A 15,554-nucleotide genomic window follows, 5' to 3' on the forward strand; every position below is an offset into this window, starting at 1 on the left:
ACGGGGACATCTAAAGAAGGAGATGGGGAAGGTATATATTGAACTGAAACAGGGGGTAAAGGTAGCTAAGTGGCAACATAATCACTGGGAAAAGAGGAGGAGTCAAAGAATGGGATAGACTCAAAGAATATAACATCCGCCGAGACAAAGTAACGACGAAGACTGGGAGAGTAACAATGATAACCCTTTTGTGAGCGAGGGTAACCCAGGAAAATACATTTATGTGACTTAGAAGATAACTTGTCAAGACCAGGATTGAGATTATGGACAAAACAAGTGGAACCAATATTGTGAGGAGTGAGTGGGTACAAAGGTTGATGGGGAAACAACACAGAATGTGGTACCTGGTTATTAAGTACAGAGGAAGGCATGCGGTTAATGAGATAACAAGCTGTGAGGACAGTATCACCCCAATACTGGAAGGGGATATGACCATGTAACAAAAGTGTCCGAGTAGTTTCAATTAGATGACAGTTCTTGCGTTCAGCAACCCTATTTTGTTGAGGGGTGTGTGAACATGATGTCTGGTGAAGGATGTCGTGAGATGCAAAGAAGGTTTGAAACTGATGAGACAAATATTCACGAGCATTATCACTTCGAAAAATGCGAATCGAAACACCAAATTGAGTAAGGATTTCATTAAAGAATTTGTTGAAAATAGAAAACAATTCAGACCGATTTTTCATTAAAAATAACCAAGTACATCGAGAAAAATCATCAATGAAAGTTACTAAATATCTGTACCCCATAGTGGAAAGGGTACGACTAGGACCCCAAATATATGAATGAACTAAAGCAAAAGGAGACGAAGACCGACGACTGACACGATCGGGAAACGAACTACGAGTGTGCTTCCCTAACTGACATGACTCACAAGACAAACTAGATAAATTAGAGAAACGTGGGACCATCTTCTGAAGCTTAGCAAGACTTGGATGACCCAACTGAGCGTGGATAGTAAGCGAAGAATCCACAACAGAGCACACTGGGACAAAAGTCGAAAGCTGATAAAGGCCATGAGACTCAGATCCGACGCCAAGTGTCCTCCTCGAGCTCCGATCCTGCAAAATGACAGACTCTTTAGTGAAAGAAATAATATAGTCAAGGGATTGAGTCAAGCGACTAATGGAAATAAGGTTGAAAGAAGAATTAGGAACATAAAGCACATTCTTAATGGGAATAGAAGGAAAAAGGAGAACAGTGCCAATCCCTTGGAACGGAAGCAGTGACCCATTAGCCATAGTGATACTGGGTAGGGGACCAGACATACAGAGAGAGGTGAATAAAGACTTATTACTAGAAATATGGTCAGATGCACCAGAATCGAGAAGCCATGGACCAAGAGAGGGTGAGTGAGAAACACCAGCAAAGGAATTACCCGTGTATGCACCAGAGGCAGTGGTACCAGGAGGACGCTTCCTTTCATACCATTGCAAGAAGTCAGTGAGAACAGACGGAGGTGGCTGTGGTCCAGCAATCAAAGCAGAGTCCGAGGCAGGAGCAACACTCTGAGCAAAATGAGCAGAGCGATGAGGGCGACCGTGAAGATCCCAGCAACGATCAATAGTATGGTCCGACTCGTTGCAATGAGTGCAGAGAAAGCGTCTCATAGAGGGTTTTCGTCCACGTGCATAACCCTTGGAGACAAGGGTAGATGGGTCAATTGAAGAGGGAGCAGATACTGCAGGCTCCATAGCAGACTTCGGTGGAATTCGAAGCAATGTAGACCAAATAGAGTCCAGGGATGGAACAGTAGGAGAGCCCAAGATCTGATCCCGGTTGACAGAGTACTTCGGGGGCAAGCCATAAAGAGCCATGAGCATGAAGAATGTGCTGCGTTGCTCAAGTTCCTTAGCAGGGTTTGCAGCAGGCGACAAAAGTTCATTGAAATCATGAAGGATACCCTAAACTTTTCCCAAATAAGAAGACATACAGACATCAAGGTGTTGAGCAGCAATAGTAGTGATCAAATTTTGACAAACACCATAGAGTCGCTGAGTGTCATTGGTGTAAAGTGACTTGGCCTGACGCCAAACAGACTCACAAGTGACAAGAGCACGAAAAATTTGCTTCAACGACGAGTGGATGGTAGACTTGATGATACTACATAACTGAGCATCAACCTTTTTCCAATGAGGGCGTACATCTACCGAGATGGACTCACCCTTAGTAATGAGATGGTCAATATAATCCTGTCCATTAAGCCAAAGTCGGAGATCAGAAGCCTAAGAATCATAATTGGTGCCATCCAACTTGTCGACGTGAAACAGAACATTAACACAATTGGAAAAAACAGGCGTGTCATTCTTTTGAGAACCCTTGGATGCATCGTAGAGTGACGAATCAGCCATAGTTCACCTGAAACAAAAATGAACAGCAACGAGAAGCAAAGAAACAAGTGTGAACAGTAACCAACAAGGGAAAAGACACAGTAGGAAGCCGAAACAAAGTCGTAACAACAAAGCGAGGGCAGATCCAGGTGCGCAAGAAGGAGACGAGGTGAACCGTGGTGGTCGGAAGTCCAGCTGGAGTTGCACGCTCCTCCACGCGCCGCTGTAAGGGAGCGGACTTTAGCGGCTTTCTCACGCGCGGGAGAGCGTGTGGCTGAGTTGTCGGCGATAGGTCCTGGACAGGAAGGACCGCCTGGTTGAGACGATTCGAACGGTGGGGGTTTCGTCGGAAAATTTGCCAGAAAAGTCATCGGAGACAGCGGTCAACGGCGGCCAGCGGCGGTCAACGATGGTTTCTGATAGCGAGAGAGTTCCGATAGGTTCTTAGATGAGAGAAGGAAGCCGGAAACGGACAGATATGACGGTTTCCGAAAAAAAAAAAATTTACTCGGCGGACAGTGGTTCACCAGAAAGATGCGGATTAGGATTCCTCTTGTTAGGCTCTAGATACCATGTTAACTATCAGAAATACAAGAGGCATTTGACTGTAATCCTTGTGTCAACTACACGAAGGAGATTTCATTTATATATTAAACCAAATAAGAAATACAAAGACATATACACAATGTGATACTTCTATACTATTTACAGCAACACTTTCCAAGAGTTGAAGCTTTGCCATTTTTATTACAGGTATGTTGCTGTTCGAAATGAGCCATTCCTTACGAGTTTCAATGGTCAATTTCAGAACATGGTTATGCCTGCGATACTCAATCTACAGCAGTCTTTAGTGAAAGCAAATCTTGTTGGTTATGTAAAACTAGTTGTCCCATGAGATGTTTCCTCACATATACTTACCAAGTCATACGGTTGAACCAGTGACTCATTGACCCAGTACCTTGGCCGGGTCAATGATCGGTTTGGGTTTTACAACATTGGGAATAACCGTGGTTATTTTATCATAAAAATTTGAGAGTAAAATGGTAGAGCCTTTCTTTCCTTGGATGGTGTGACATAAAAACTATACTATTACATGATATTATTAAATTCACATACACAAAACAATTACAAGTGCTAGAATTTAATAAGTTTAAAGTTTCTAAATCTTTACCTATACATATTTAATTATAACCTAAGTGCTGGAATTTAAGCCAATGGTATAACAGGAGGTAGAATAACCAGAAGTCCACATAGGAGGTAATGTTGGAGAAGAACCGTACGAAGAACAAGAAAACTTCGAGTAAGCACTATTGGTATTGTTTGTGGGGTTCCTAACCATGAATGGCACCATGTCTTCAAGCAGCCCTTGGGAGCCCAAATTTTCGTGGGCCATATCTTGTGGAGTGTCAAGTAAAGTGGATGATACAAGGCCCAGAGGAGCTTCTTCTTGGGCTTCTTGAGTATTCAGGCCTTCATGAACATGTTGTTCTTTATGGTCTTGGGCTTGGCCTTGTGAAGAGGTAGGCTTGGACTTCTTGATTGGTTGATGGGAATGGGAATGAGATTGGTCTGGTTGGCCATTGAGAAAGTAAGGGTAAGCAAAGTGCAAGTGGAGCCCTTCATATGTGATGATAAGAGTGTCTGGGTCTTCATTGGATCTCTCAACCTGCTTCTTGGCACTGCACCTTGGGTTGGTGCACCTATAGTAACTCCTGTTCCATGGATTCAAAATTAGTAATCAACAATAAAATTTTGCATTATTAATTAACTTGGTTTAATGAATAGGACTCTTAAAAATTGAAGTGAAAACCCAAACTGATTGCCAAATCCTGAGGAGAATTTTTGGAATTAGAGTTGATAGTTGTTATGTTACTTGATTCAGGATTACTCTCATACATGTACATATCTCTTTTCGTGTTGGGGTCGTAGGAATATCTAGGGACTTGACTCGTCCTAAAGAGATAACTAGGGTATGGAATAAAAATAAAAAACTTAAAGTGAATTAACTCAAGATACTTAGGTTTTAATGAAAAGTTGAATGTTTAAGGGAATTAAATTTGTGTTGCAACTGTCAACCCAATTTGCCATATCTATGGCTAATTGGCTATGACATGAATATCGTAGGAAACTTACTGACGTGTAAATATTCCTCATCCTCTTCTTACCTTTTCTGTAACATCTCTATCACACATCACAGGGCTATCAGATGCACTTTTCTTGGATATAATGACAAAGAGCCCCACTCATCTGATTGTGAAAATCCCTAGTTAGTAACTAGTAATTACTAAGCATATTAGTTGTCTAGAAAACCTATGAGCCAATTTATTTTTGTGGGGCTTTCACATTTATTCAGATTTTTTTTTTAGATAATCTGGAGGTATCTCCACTCAACCTCCTCCAGCCATCTTGTCCTCGGAGTATGGCCTTAACGCAAGCTTTTCATTGAAGCAGAGAATGTATTGAACTACTGTCACCGGAGGAAGAGTGAGACTAATCTCTCTTTGAAGGGAGACGGTTTCTCTCTGTCAACCTGAATGTTTTAGGTTGTGTTGCAACCGTTTGTAAATTATAAAGGTGGGACAAAATTTCCAAATGATATAATCAATTGAAAATAATGAAAGACTACTGTTTTAGGTGAGCTGATCCATTTCCTGGCAGGGAAGCCATATAATTACTCTCCTTTATCTATGGGAGGAAAAAGTGGTATAACTTTTATTGGAGTGCTTATGAAAAGAGCTTTGCATGAGAAGCAAACAGTTAAGTTTAAGAACCTATGTCCCTTTGTCTTTCAGTTAAAGATTTTAGAAGTGTTGCCAAAGTACTATATATGCATAGTAGAAGAGGTTCATGGAAATCTCTGCAGCTTTTTACAAGCAAATCTGTAAAGGGAAATGCTCCATTTTTTGTGTGCACCTGTCTACATATATCAGAAGAAAGAATTTACCTAGGATTTGAGCTATTCTTAATGGATTTCTGTCCATACTTCCTCCACTTATATCCATCATCACCCATTCCATTGCCAAAGCATTTGATTTTCAGTGTATACTTATTTTCAATCTTGCTCAAACCTCTTTCCAATATGGAAACTCTGAAATGAAACAGAAACTTGCATCAAATGGGACCCCAATTCAGCAAACTCAAGCCATATAGAAAGGAAGTAATGGAAATTGAATTTTTCATACCTTGTTGATGAGAGCTGTTGGAAGTGCTCTCTTTGTTTGGTGACTGATAAAGCATTTTCAATATCTGTGATGGTAGGCCCTGAGTTAATATTGGAGATGAACCTATTAAAAGCTTGGTCACTTAAAGAAGCATTTGTGTTGGGTTCAGTTGTTGCCTCCTCTTGCAGCATAAGAAGAGAAGACTCTTCATCTATTAGCTCTCTCACAAGGTCATCCTCTGACTCATTTGACCAAGTAGCCATTACTTCCTCCATCATTGCCTTTGACATGGTTGACTCAACCATTTATTAGACCCAAAGTAACAAGATCCTTTTAGCAGTTGAAAGAGGAAGCTGAAGAAGATAATAGACTAATGATAAAGGAAAGAGTGGAGCAGATGAAGAGGTGGTTGTGAAGTATATTTGTTACCCCTCCTTGACTTTTAAAGTTAGGAAGTTGTGGCTATGTTTTGTATGTATTCTACGTTGACTTCCTTGGAGATTTCTATTCCAAACAATCTAGCAACAGTGCTTGTTAACTGCAAAATGTGTCATCACTCACCATTTCTATTTGATGGGGCCTTTCTACTATGCATTTGCATGTGTTGTGGTAATCAACTAAATGGAATCTAAGCATTGAATTGCATGAGGTCTCTTTTGTTTTTTTGTTGTAAGTCGAACAATTGTAAATTTCATTCCTTCTTGAAATATCTCATTTTCACATATTTTACTAGATCTTGGTCAATTTGATATATGGCTATGCTTTTAGATTAATTTTGGGAACTGAAAGGTTGGAGTCCATACAAGAAGATATGGTGCTGAGTCATTAAAGATGAGGGGCTTTGACATTTTTTAAAATTTTATAGTACTGATCTGTGTAGGGCTGTGTTTTCATTTAAATGTTTATTTTGTCTTGTTATGTGATGGGATAGATGCATCATAGTAGACAAATGCTACTTGACCACCCCATTTCAACCAAGGCAAGAGTCAACCTTTGAGAATTATTAATCATATACCTTCAAAATATTTAGAGATGTTATTTGACTTCTGTGACTCTTTTTCTAATACTTCTTCTCAGAAGAAATATTTATAAGGGTAGGTGAGCTTGCATTATTTGCTGCTATAGATTGAAATGGTAGGTTACTTACTACTAAAGTTTGATTCTCCTTATGAAAAAGTAATATTAAGAAAACTATTGAAGCTTTATATTTACAAATTTTATTTACAAATTCTTACAAATATATTATGTCCTCTTAAATAAAATTTTACTGGTAAGACATAGTGTAATTTGTTAGATTATAAAATAAAATAAAAAATTGGCAATATAACCCTCCTCTGGTCCAATAATTAAATTGAAAATATTATAAACATAACATTTTGGGAGAATCTTGTTGGTGAGTAATCTGTAATTTCTCACAGAAATTCTTAAAGAGGTTGAGAGATTTGCCCTGACCCTGGTGGGATATCAATGTCCAACTCCTTATAAACTTTCATTAATAATAAAAAAAGAAACATAACATTTAAAGCGGAGAAAATGCTCCTATTGGCTAGAATTTTCAGTTGCATCCTGGGTGGTGAAGTAATTCTAGCGTAGAAAGCAGAATAATTAGAAGAATGTGACTAGCTAAACCTTATGTAAACACTAATGAGATGAATGATTAAAACTTGTAGCAATTCCTCAACAATTTTGAAAAATGGTAAACTCTAAAGACAGAGAGTAGTTTCCACTAATTGTTAATGTTTTCTTTCATAAAACCAACCAAAGACCTAAACAGTTATTCTATGAAGGCCTATTGCAAATTCCCCGGAATTCATAGGCTTAGAATTTTACCTGCATACTTTTATCAACAACAAGAAGAATTTGACCCAAATTGTAAATAAAGTATGAAGTGAGTAAAGGAGTGACTTTAATTGTACCCTTCAGATGCTCATGTCTAAGTTAGTAGATTATTCTTAGTTATATCAAAAACTTTTTTGAATGGTTTAATGAGTTTACCTAAGAAAACAATCTTGTATAAACATGGTACACCCAAATTTAATGTACTAGACTAATAAAATATCAATAGTATTAATCGATGACTAACTGCTACAGTTAATCAATTTAACTACTACAATTTTGAGAGAAATAAGATTAACTACCACAATTAATGACATGTCAATATTTTATTAGCATATTACCCCAAACTTAAGTGTACTAAATTTATATAAGAATGTCTCCCACCTTAGAATCGGTGATGGGTTTGTGAGGAATTCATGCAAGTATTATTATTCAATTTCATAGTAAAAAAACTAAAAAATATATATAAAAAAAAAAAACTAATAATTCCAAGGAACAAAATGTTGCTGATTCCCATACCCAGAAATAGACAAGGAAGGCCTACCCCCTCTTAATTAGTGCTATCTACTCTGCAAATAAATCAAAATTATATGGCTATTTCTGCATCATTTTGATCCATAGAGACACACAAGAATCATGATGCGCTTTCTTCTTCTCAATCAGCTGTTGGGTTGCTTTAAAGTTAGGAAATTATTTGTTCTTATATGGCTTTGACTTATTGAATCCAAACAAAAACAATAAGAGGGCACTATTAACAAAATTAAAAGTTTAAAAAGAAAAAAGAACAAATAATAAATCATAGGGGACCCTATAAGAGCGTTGACTGTCAGAGTAGGTTTACGTTAGCTGCACGGCGTCGTTTAGCGATGAATTGGAGTGCGTGTGGGACCCATTTGATGAGAGACTAACCATTGCTCCTCATGTTGATGCTTCCTTCTCTATCTATCAAAAGTCAACCTCAGATTTTTGGGACCCACATGTGGCGCGTGAGAGTTTGACGCGTGTGGAGGATGGGTCCCGCACGTGTGGAGGATCACGTGTGGAGCCCCTAAGCGCTGGATCCAAGTGAGATGAGCCCATGAATGTGGATGTGACGGTGCAACTACAATAGAAGCCCAATGAGGGATGAACCGGCATTCTAACTATTCAGATAAAAGGTATTAGGGAAAAATATCTATTATTTTAAAGGATATAAAGTTGTGTCATTTTAAGTGAGTGAAAGAGATAGATAAAGGAGAAGAGAGAGTGGACAAAAAAATATAAAGGTGTAGGTCTCATCTCTTTGTGAGAGTGAAATGACACAAGTTGTGTCATTTAAAAAGACAAACATTTTTCCCAATATATTATTACAGGGGTTTGTTTTTCTCATATTGCATGAGAAAACAAACCCTTCCTACACACACCATAAAAAGGTGTGTCACTCATGTTTTTATTTTTATTTTTTTTTAAATAAGTGGGTCTCATACTTGATGTATCTATGACATGAGGTTAAAATTCTCCTACAACATAAGATTTATTTTTCCATTATTATATAGTGTTAGATAAAAAAAATTATAATTTAATGAAATTAAGAAGATAATAATATAAGAAAATACATAATAATATTAAGATGAATATTAGTTTTGATTGATAAAAAAATACTGGTGAAAATAGTGCTCAGCATTTAAATTTAAAAATACTAAATTATGGTGATATAATATTATCAAAGTTGAGATTTGATTAAGATTAATTGTAATTTTTTGAATTCAATTTAGTATTCAATTCAAAGAAAAATCAAAGATTAAGACATCAAATGAGCATCTAAATAATTTGTACTTCGATCAATTTAGAAAAGTTTGATGTTAATTAATTAGAAATTCAGAATGAAGAGTGTAACATGTGTCATTACAAAATATCAAGTTAAAAATAATTGACTGGAAAATAATATAAAAATAATTCAATTAAGGAATAAATATGTCAACTTTAGAATTTACTTTGGAGAAAAATAAAAATAAAAATACTAAATGAACTCCTCATAATTAAAAAAAGTAATACAAAAATAAAAGCATAATATAATAGAATCAACTTAAAATATATTATTACATTATTTTTTAAATTATATACAAGATAAAGTTACAAATTTTTTTTTACTATTACAATATTTTTTAATTACATGACATGATGTTTTTTGTTCCCAATATATTAAGTACTTGTTTGCCGGTTTTTTCTTTTAACTTCTTTTTCTTATAAATAGAAAATCAGCTAAATTTATTTTTATAAAAATTCTTTTCATAAAAAGAATTTTTTATAATGAATAAAATAAGAAAAAACTGAATTTCCAAAGAGGAGCTTTTTTTTAATATGTACACCACTTTTTCTGAGTACACATTTTTTTTCTGATTATACCCTTATTCTAAAATTGTATTTATAAAAAAAAAATTCTAACTTAATAACAAATCATTTGATGTCATTCTTCTCCCTTCCAAAATATTGAGAACTCAACAATAAAGATAAATAAATGGTATTTTGTTATAAATAAAAAATAAATAAAAAAATAAATGGTATTTTATTCTTTTTCGATTCTATTTTTTTCTTTAAAATCTTCATCTTTAAAGATTGTCTTTTGTTTTTTTTTATCATATTTGTGTTTATGTAAATAATAAATATTTCTAATACTCTTTACGGAAATTTCATTAGAGAGATATAATATAAAATCATTTATGGATCTTCATTTAACAATTTGAGTTGTCGAGTGAGATGGTTACTTAACATGGTACCAAAATCTTAGTGATCATGAGATAACAAGTTTGATAAAATTAAGTTACTGTTACATAGAACTAAAAAAATGATCCTATGCAATATTTACGTTTTAAACTCAAAGGGCTATTTCACAAGGGTGTATGTATCTTTATTTAAAGAGTTATTTTATGAAATAGATCTTACAAGAGCTATTTTTCCAAATAACTTACTTTTAGTTTGAATGTAAATTTTAAGCTAAATTTTTTTCATAACCACTACAACTTTTAACTATTTTTTTTTTTTTTTTTGGTATCTACAACTTTTAACTTTAACATAATAATAACTTTTACTTTAAAAAAAGCGTTCATCAAAAGGCTATTGTGGTATAAAGAAACAGTTAAATCTCAAATTTACCATGAGAGAGTCATATACTAGTAATGGGGAATAATGGGGGCTCAGGCAGTAATTGTAACCAAGAAATTTAGGAAAAACATAAAAGTCAGAGTCGTCTCACATTCAGGCCAAGGCATACCAAAACTTCCTATATATGTTTTAATTCTTCTACAATCATTGACTTTTATTAAGAATTAATAGAATTTTATTTCTTTCTTGAAGTTAATAATTAATTTGAAGATAAAATCAAATAAAAGATTTTTACCTAGGCATTGCCAGGGTTAAAATATGAATGATACAGTTAAAATAGTATTTAAGACGAAAATAATTTAAAACACAAGAAATAATTAAATAAATAAAAATACAAACTTGACGGCACTCTAATTAAATTGCTACTTTTTAATTTTATGAACTTAAATAAAATAATTTATTCATTTTTATTTTTATTTTTATTTTTCTGCTTTCATCCACATTCATATAATAAAATAAAGGATTTAATATTTTTGTTTTTGTTACATAAATACTTTTTTAGTATACTCACATAAAAGTAAGTGAGTTCATTCATAAAGAGAAAAAAATAAAACAATAAATAAAATTCATTCACTTTTATATGGATGTATCAAAAAAAAGTAATCCAACAATAAAATTAGAAATATTTCCCCTTAAAATAAAGTAGAATCCTCCTCTTCAGATTGAATAAATATTCTACTATACTCTTTTCGGGAACATTGGCCAAAGTGTCACTTTTTGGCAAAATTTTTACTCAAATGTCACTTGAACAGTACTTTTTACTAGACTGTCACATGGCATAAATCGCTACGACTGGTAGCAAATTATGTTCGCCAATGATTTTGTGACACGTGGCCATATTGCAAACCAAATTCGCTACCACTGGTAGCGAATTATGACGCGTTAACTTTTTTCTACGAAAATGTGCCACGTGTCACAAAATCATTGGCGAACATAATTTGCTACCAGTAGTAACGAATTAAGTCATGTGGCAGTCTGATAAAAATTATTGTTCGTGTGGCATTTGGATAAAAAATTTGCCAAAAAATGACATTTCAGTCATTATTCCCTCTTTTCGCGTGATCAAGACACATGACATCCTCATTTCAAAAAAAAATTATATGATTTTCAAAAAGTTTCAAATTATTAATTGGGTTATAGAAATCTTATGTTATAGCGGAGTGGACACAATGAAGATATAGGGTACATATATTTTTCTTTTCTTTTTTCTCATCTTATTTTTTCTCTCCTCTTCATTATGTCTGTAGGAAAATTGCACTGTGGTTACGGGAGTTAACGGGCCGAGCCGAGCCAAGCTTTGATCTTAGAAGGCTAAGCATGTGTTTAAATGTGTCAGTCTGACCAAGCTTATTACCTGTTACGAATATAATTATCAGCCTGTGGCCTGACTTATTTATAAAAAATAAAAGCCTAATTTAACCTGTTTAAAAAATAAAACAACAAAAATTTATCAAACAAAATATACAATCAACAGCTTTAGTAATTCTATAAATATTCATAAATTCAATGTGTATCCAAACAACATAATATAGAACAAAAGCATTCAAAAAGTTTGTTTAACCAAAATGGGGTGAAATGGATTGAGGAGAGAGAGATGACTATTACAAGTAGTATAAAAATATAAAATAAAAATTAATATATTAGACAAGCCTGAGAGGCTCTAAGGCCGAACTTTTGAATTGGAGCCCGAGATCTTTTTATTAAACAAACTTTTATATAAGTCCAAGCCTGGTTCTAAAAACCAATTTTAGACATGTAAGATCAGGCCTTCACGAGCCAAGTCAAAGGCCCCTGAAAGACCTCTAATTCGTTTACCACTCCTAATTGTGGTCCTGCAACATAAGATTTATATAACTCTTATTAATTATTTTCTTTTTATGCTAAAATTTCAACTGCTTTAATTTTAAATTTTTGTTAAAATTTTGGGAAAATTGTGTATCATTTTAAAGGATGTAAAGTTGTGTCATTTTAAGAGAGAGAAAGAGATAGATAAAGGAGGAGAGAGAGTTGACAAAAAAGTAAAAGTGTGGGTCCCACTTCTTTGTGAGAGTAAAATGACATAAGTTGTATCATTTAAAAGGATAAACACTTTTCCCTCAAATTTTATTTCTTTTTTTATCAATTCTGAATTGTTCTTCAGTACTTTTTCTAAATAGACTGGAAAATAATTATTGCTACAATACAAGTTATATGACTGGGACTATTACAACAATGTAGCTTAAGTGTACAATAACTGTTACAAGACTTTTTGCTACAATAACTGCCAACACTTATGATTGCGTCACTTTTGCTGACATCATACTCATGTCATTCTGTTGCTAGCTCAACTATAGTGATTATCTTCAACACACACACACACACATATATATATATATATAGCAAAATGATTTGTCATGTGACTGGATCTAAGATTTGGTGCGGTCAAAAAATTGTACTACGGATAGTACATAGTTATAACATTATGGTTGTATTTTTTTTCTCTCTGCAAAAATTTAACTATGTACTACGGGTAGTACATATTTATAATATTAAAAAAAAATTCTTTACTACATAATCCGACAACTGTATGAAAAGTTACTGAGGAAAGAGAAAAAAAATAGCTTTAGTATTATAACTATATACTACCTATAGTACACAGTTAAATTTCTGAAAAGAGAAAAAAAACACAACTTTAATATTATAACTATCTACTACCTGTTGTACATAGTTATACTTTTTTTATCGCTCCAAACCTTAGATTCGATCACTGTACATTCGCTAAACCCTATATATATATATATATATATATATATATGGTTTAATGTCTCTCATGTTGTAGGAGATAAAATTATCTCCTACAAAATATGTGAGACCCATATTTTTCTTTTTCTCTTTCTTCTCTTCACGTGGCCCCATATGTGTGTAGAAGATAATGTTATCTCATACGTCATGAGACACATCAAACCTATATATATTTATATATGGGTTTGATGTCTCTCATGACATAGGAGATAACATCTACTACACATATATAAAAGTGTATGAGATTTATATTTTTTCTCTATATTTTCTTCACATAGCCCCATATGGACCCCACACACTTTTATATATGTGTAAGAGATAATTTTATTTCTTACAACATAAGAAACTGAAAGAAGTAAATTACGAATATTACAAGAAAGGAGAATTAAAAAAGAAGAGAATAAGAGAGAGAGAAGAGAATTGAGGATCAAATATTCTTCTTTATTCAATTCATTTTCTATAACTAAAGGATAAGAATAGAATTTTAAACTAGTCCTAATATAATTTAATTATTTTGAAAGCGATAAACAAGATAAGCTAGGCTAACTAATTGTTGAATTTAAAATGCTTAGCAAAACAAATTATCTATCTAAGTACTAAGCTTTAGCTATTGAGCTTCACTTGCTATAATCCAATAAATATTTAGGCTCCCTAGTACGCCTCTGGGCCTACTCCCACTTGGGTCTGCTATAATTCATGGCCCATGAAAATTGACCTTGTCCTCAAGGTCCACGATAATTGGGCTGGTCATTGGATGCTCATGATGGACGGCTATCATGGACTTGGTAGGAGGTGCTCATTTTAAGTTTCTTGCGTTTTTTGTAAAGCAAAGGTGCGCTCAGCCAAGGTGGAATCAACAGCTCCCAATGGAGATAGACCTAGAGAGTAACGAAGTGTGCATGGCAAAGGTTGCTTCATATGGAGATAGCCCAATACTTCTATTGAAGGCAATGTTATAATGATATTTTGCTAAAGGTAACATCTTTACCCAACTAGTTGGTTTGTTGAACACAGAAGCTCATAAATATTGTTCTAATATTTTGTTAACTATTTATGTCTGCCCGTCTGTTTGAGGGTAGTATGCTGAGGTGAAATGTAGTTGAGTTCCTTGTAGTTGAAAAAGTGACTTCTAGAAAGCGCTCAGAAATATGGGGTCCCTGTTAGACACTAAACTATTTGGAGGTCCATGCAATTTACCCACAGAATCCTAAACGGCATGTGCGACCTTTGTAGCTGTGTATCGTGTTAGAATAGGGATGAAATGGGCACCTTTGGTGAGCCGATCGACTACAACCATGATGACTACGTAGCCTTGAGCCAAGGGAAGGTGAGTGATAAAATCCAAGGATAGTTCAAACCAAATTGCAGATGGTGGTGGCATGTGTTGGAGTAACCCGTAAGGTGAGTGATTGTTGGGTTTAATTCTTTGACATGCATCACACTATTTTATAAGTTGTTGGACATATTTCCTAACATTCTTCCATGTATAAAACGTGCAAAGCTGAGACAAGGTTCTATGAACTACGGTATATCCCCCCACAGGAGTACAATTGAATTCAATAAAGAGTTTGGGAATCAAGGTTGATCCTGCCGGTAAGAAAATGCTTCCACAGTGAAGTAATATGCCATGGGTTAGGTGTTTTATTCTTGGATGATTGTAATTCTTGTATAATCGTATATGCATAGGGGTTCTTCTATAATTCAAATCGTAATAGTGAAGAATAATTTGAGTGTGACGCAATGAGGACAGTGAGATTAGCAACGGGGGACCCAACATCCCCTTGGAGTATGCGTGAGACACAATCTGCGGCAGCATTCGATTTACTAGATTTGAAAGTAATAGTATAATGGTAACCTAACAATTTAGCTAAAAATTGTTATTGTTTTGGTGTCTGAATAACTTGGGATATCAGATAATGCAAGCTCTTATGATCCGTTCTAATAATGAACTGGGATCCTAGGAGATATTGGCGCCAATTGACTATGGCTAAGGTGATGGCGAACATCTCGCGAATATAAGTAGACTATTGTTGCATGCGCTTAGATAATTTTCTACTATAAGCAACTACTCTGCCTTCCTGTAATAGCACTGCCCCAATTCATGTACCAGAGGCATCAGTTTCAATAACAAATGATATATTAAACTTTGGGAAATCAAGGATAGAAGCCTCAATCAGTTTCTATTTTAGACATTCAAAAGCTTCAGTGGCTGCTGTTGTCCATGTAAATTTGCCTTTTGTAAGCAAATTAGTGAGAGGGGAAGCAATCCTGACATAATGATGGATAAATCATCGGTAATATCCCA

General features: G+C 34.6%; 1 protein-coding gene across 1 annotated transcript; it reads right to left on the reverse strand.

Moving 5' to 3' along the window:
• Window positions 1-3,522: 3,522 nt before the first annotated feature.
• LOC133298877 (probable WRKY transcription factor 49) lies at window positions 3,523-5,856 on the reverse strand. The gene is made up of 3 exons (XM_061498258.1): window positions 5,513-5,856; window positions 5,275-5,418; window positions 3,523-4,042 (listed from the first exon to the last, which is right to left on the reverse strand). The coding sequence occupies exons 1-3, from the start codon at window positions 5,794-5,796 to the stop codon at window positions 3,523-3,525; spliced, it is 948 nt and encodes a 315-aa protein (XP_061354242.1). The 5' UTR covers window positions 5,797-5,856.
• Window positions 5,857-15,554: the final 9,698 nt, after the last annotated feature.

Source organism: Gastrolobium bilobum, unplaced genomic scaffold (assembly GCF_033153095.1).
Source record: "Gastrolobium bilobum isolate Gb01-03AN ecotype WA unplaced genomic scaffold, APGP_CSIRO_Gbil_v1 utg54096, whole genome shotgun sequence".
Classification (NCBI taxonomy): Eukaryota; Viridiplantae; Streptophyta; class Magnoliopsida; order Fabales; family Fabaceae; genus Gastrolobium; species Gastrolobium bilobum.

Coding starts and splice junctions, on each gene's coding strand:
- LOC133298877 (XM_061498258.1), bottom strand. CDS start 5,796: ATGGTTGAGTCAACCATGTCAAAGGCAATGATGGAGGAAGTAATGGCT. Junction 5,419..5,512: donor CAACAGCTCTCATCAACAAG/GTATGAAAAATT, acceptor GTTTCATTTCAG/AGTTTCCATATTGGAAAGAG. Junction 4,043..5,274: donor AAGAATAGCTCAAATCCTAG/GTAAATTCTTTC, acceptor TCCATGGAACAG/GAGTTACTATAGGTGCACCA.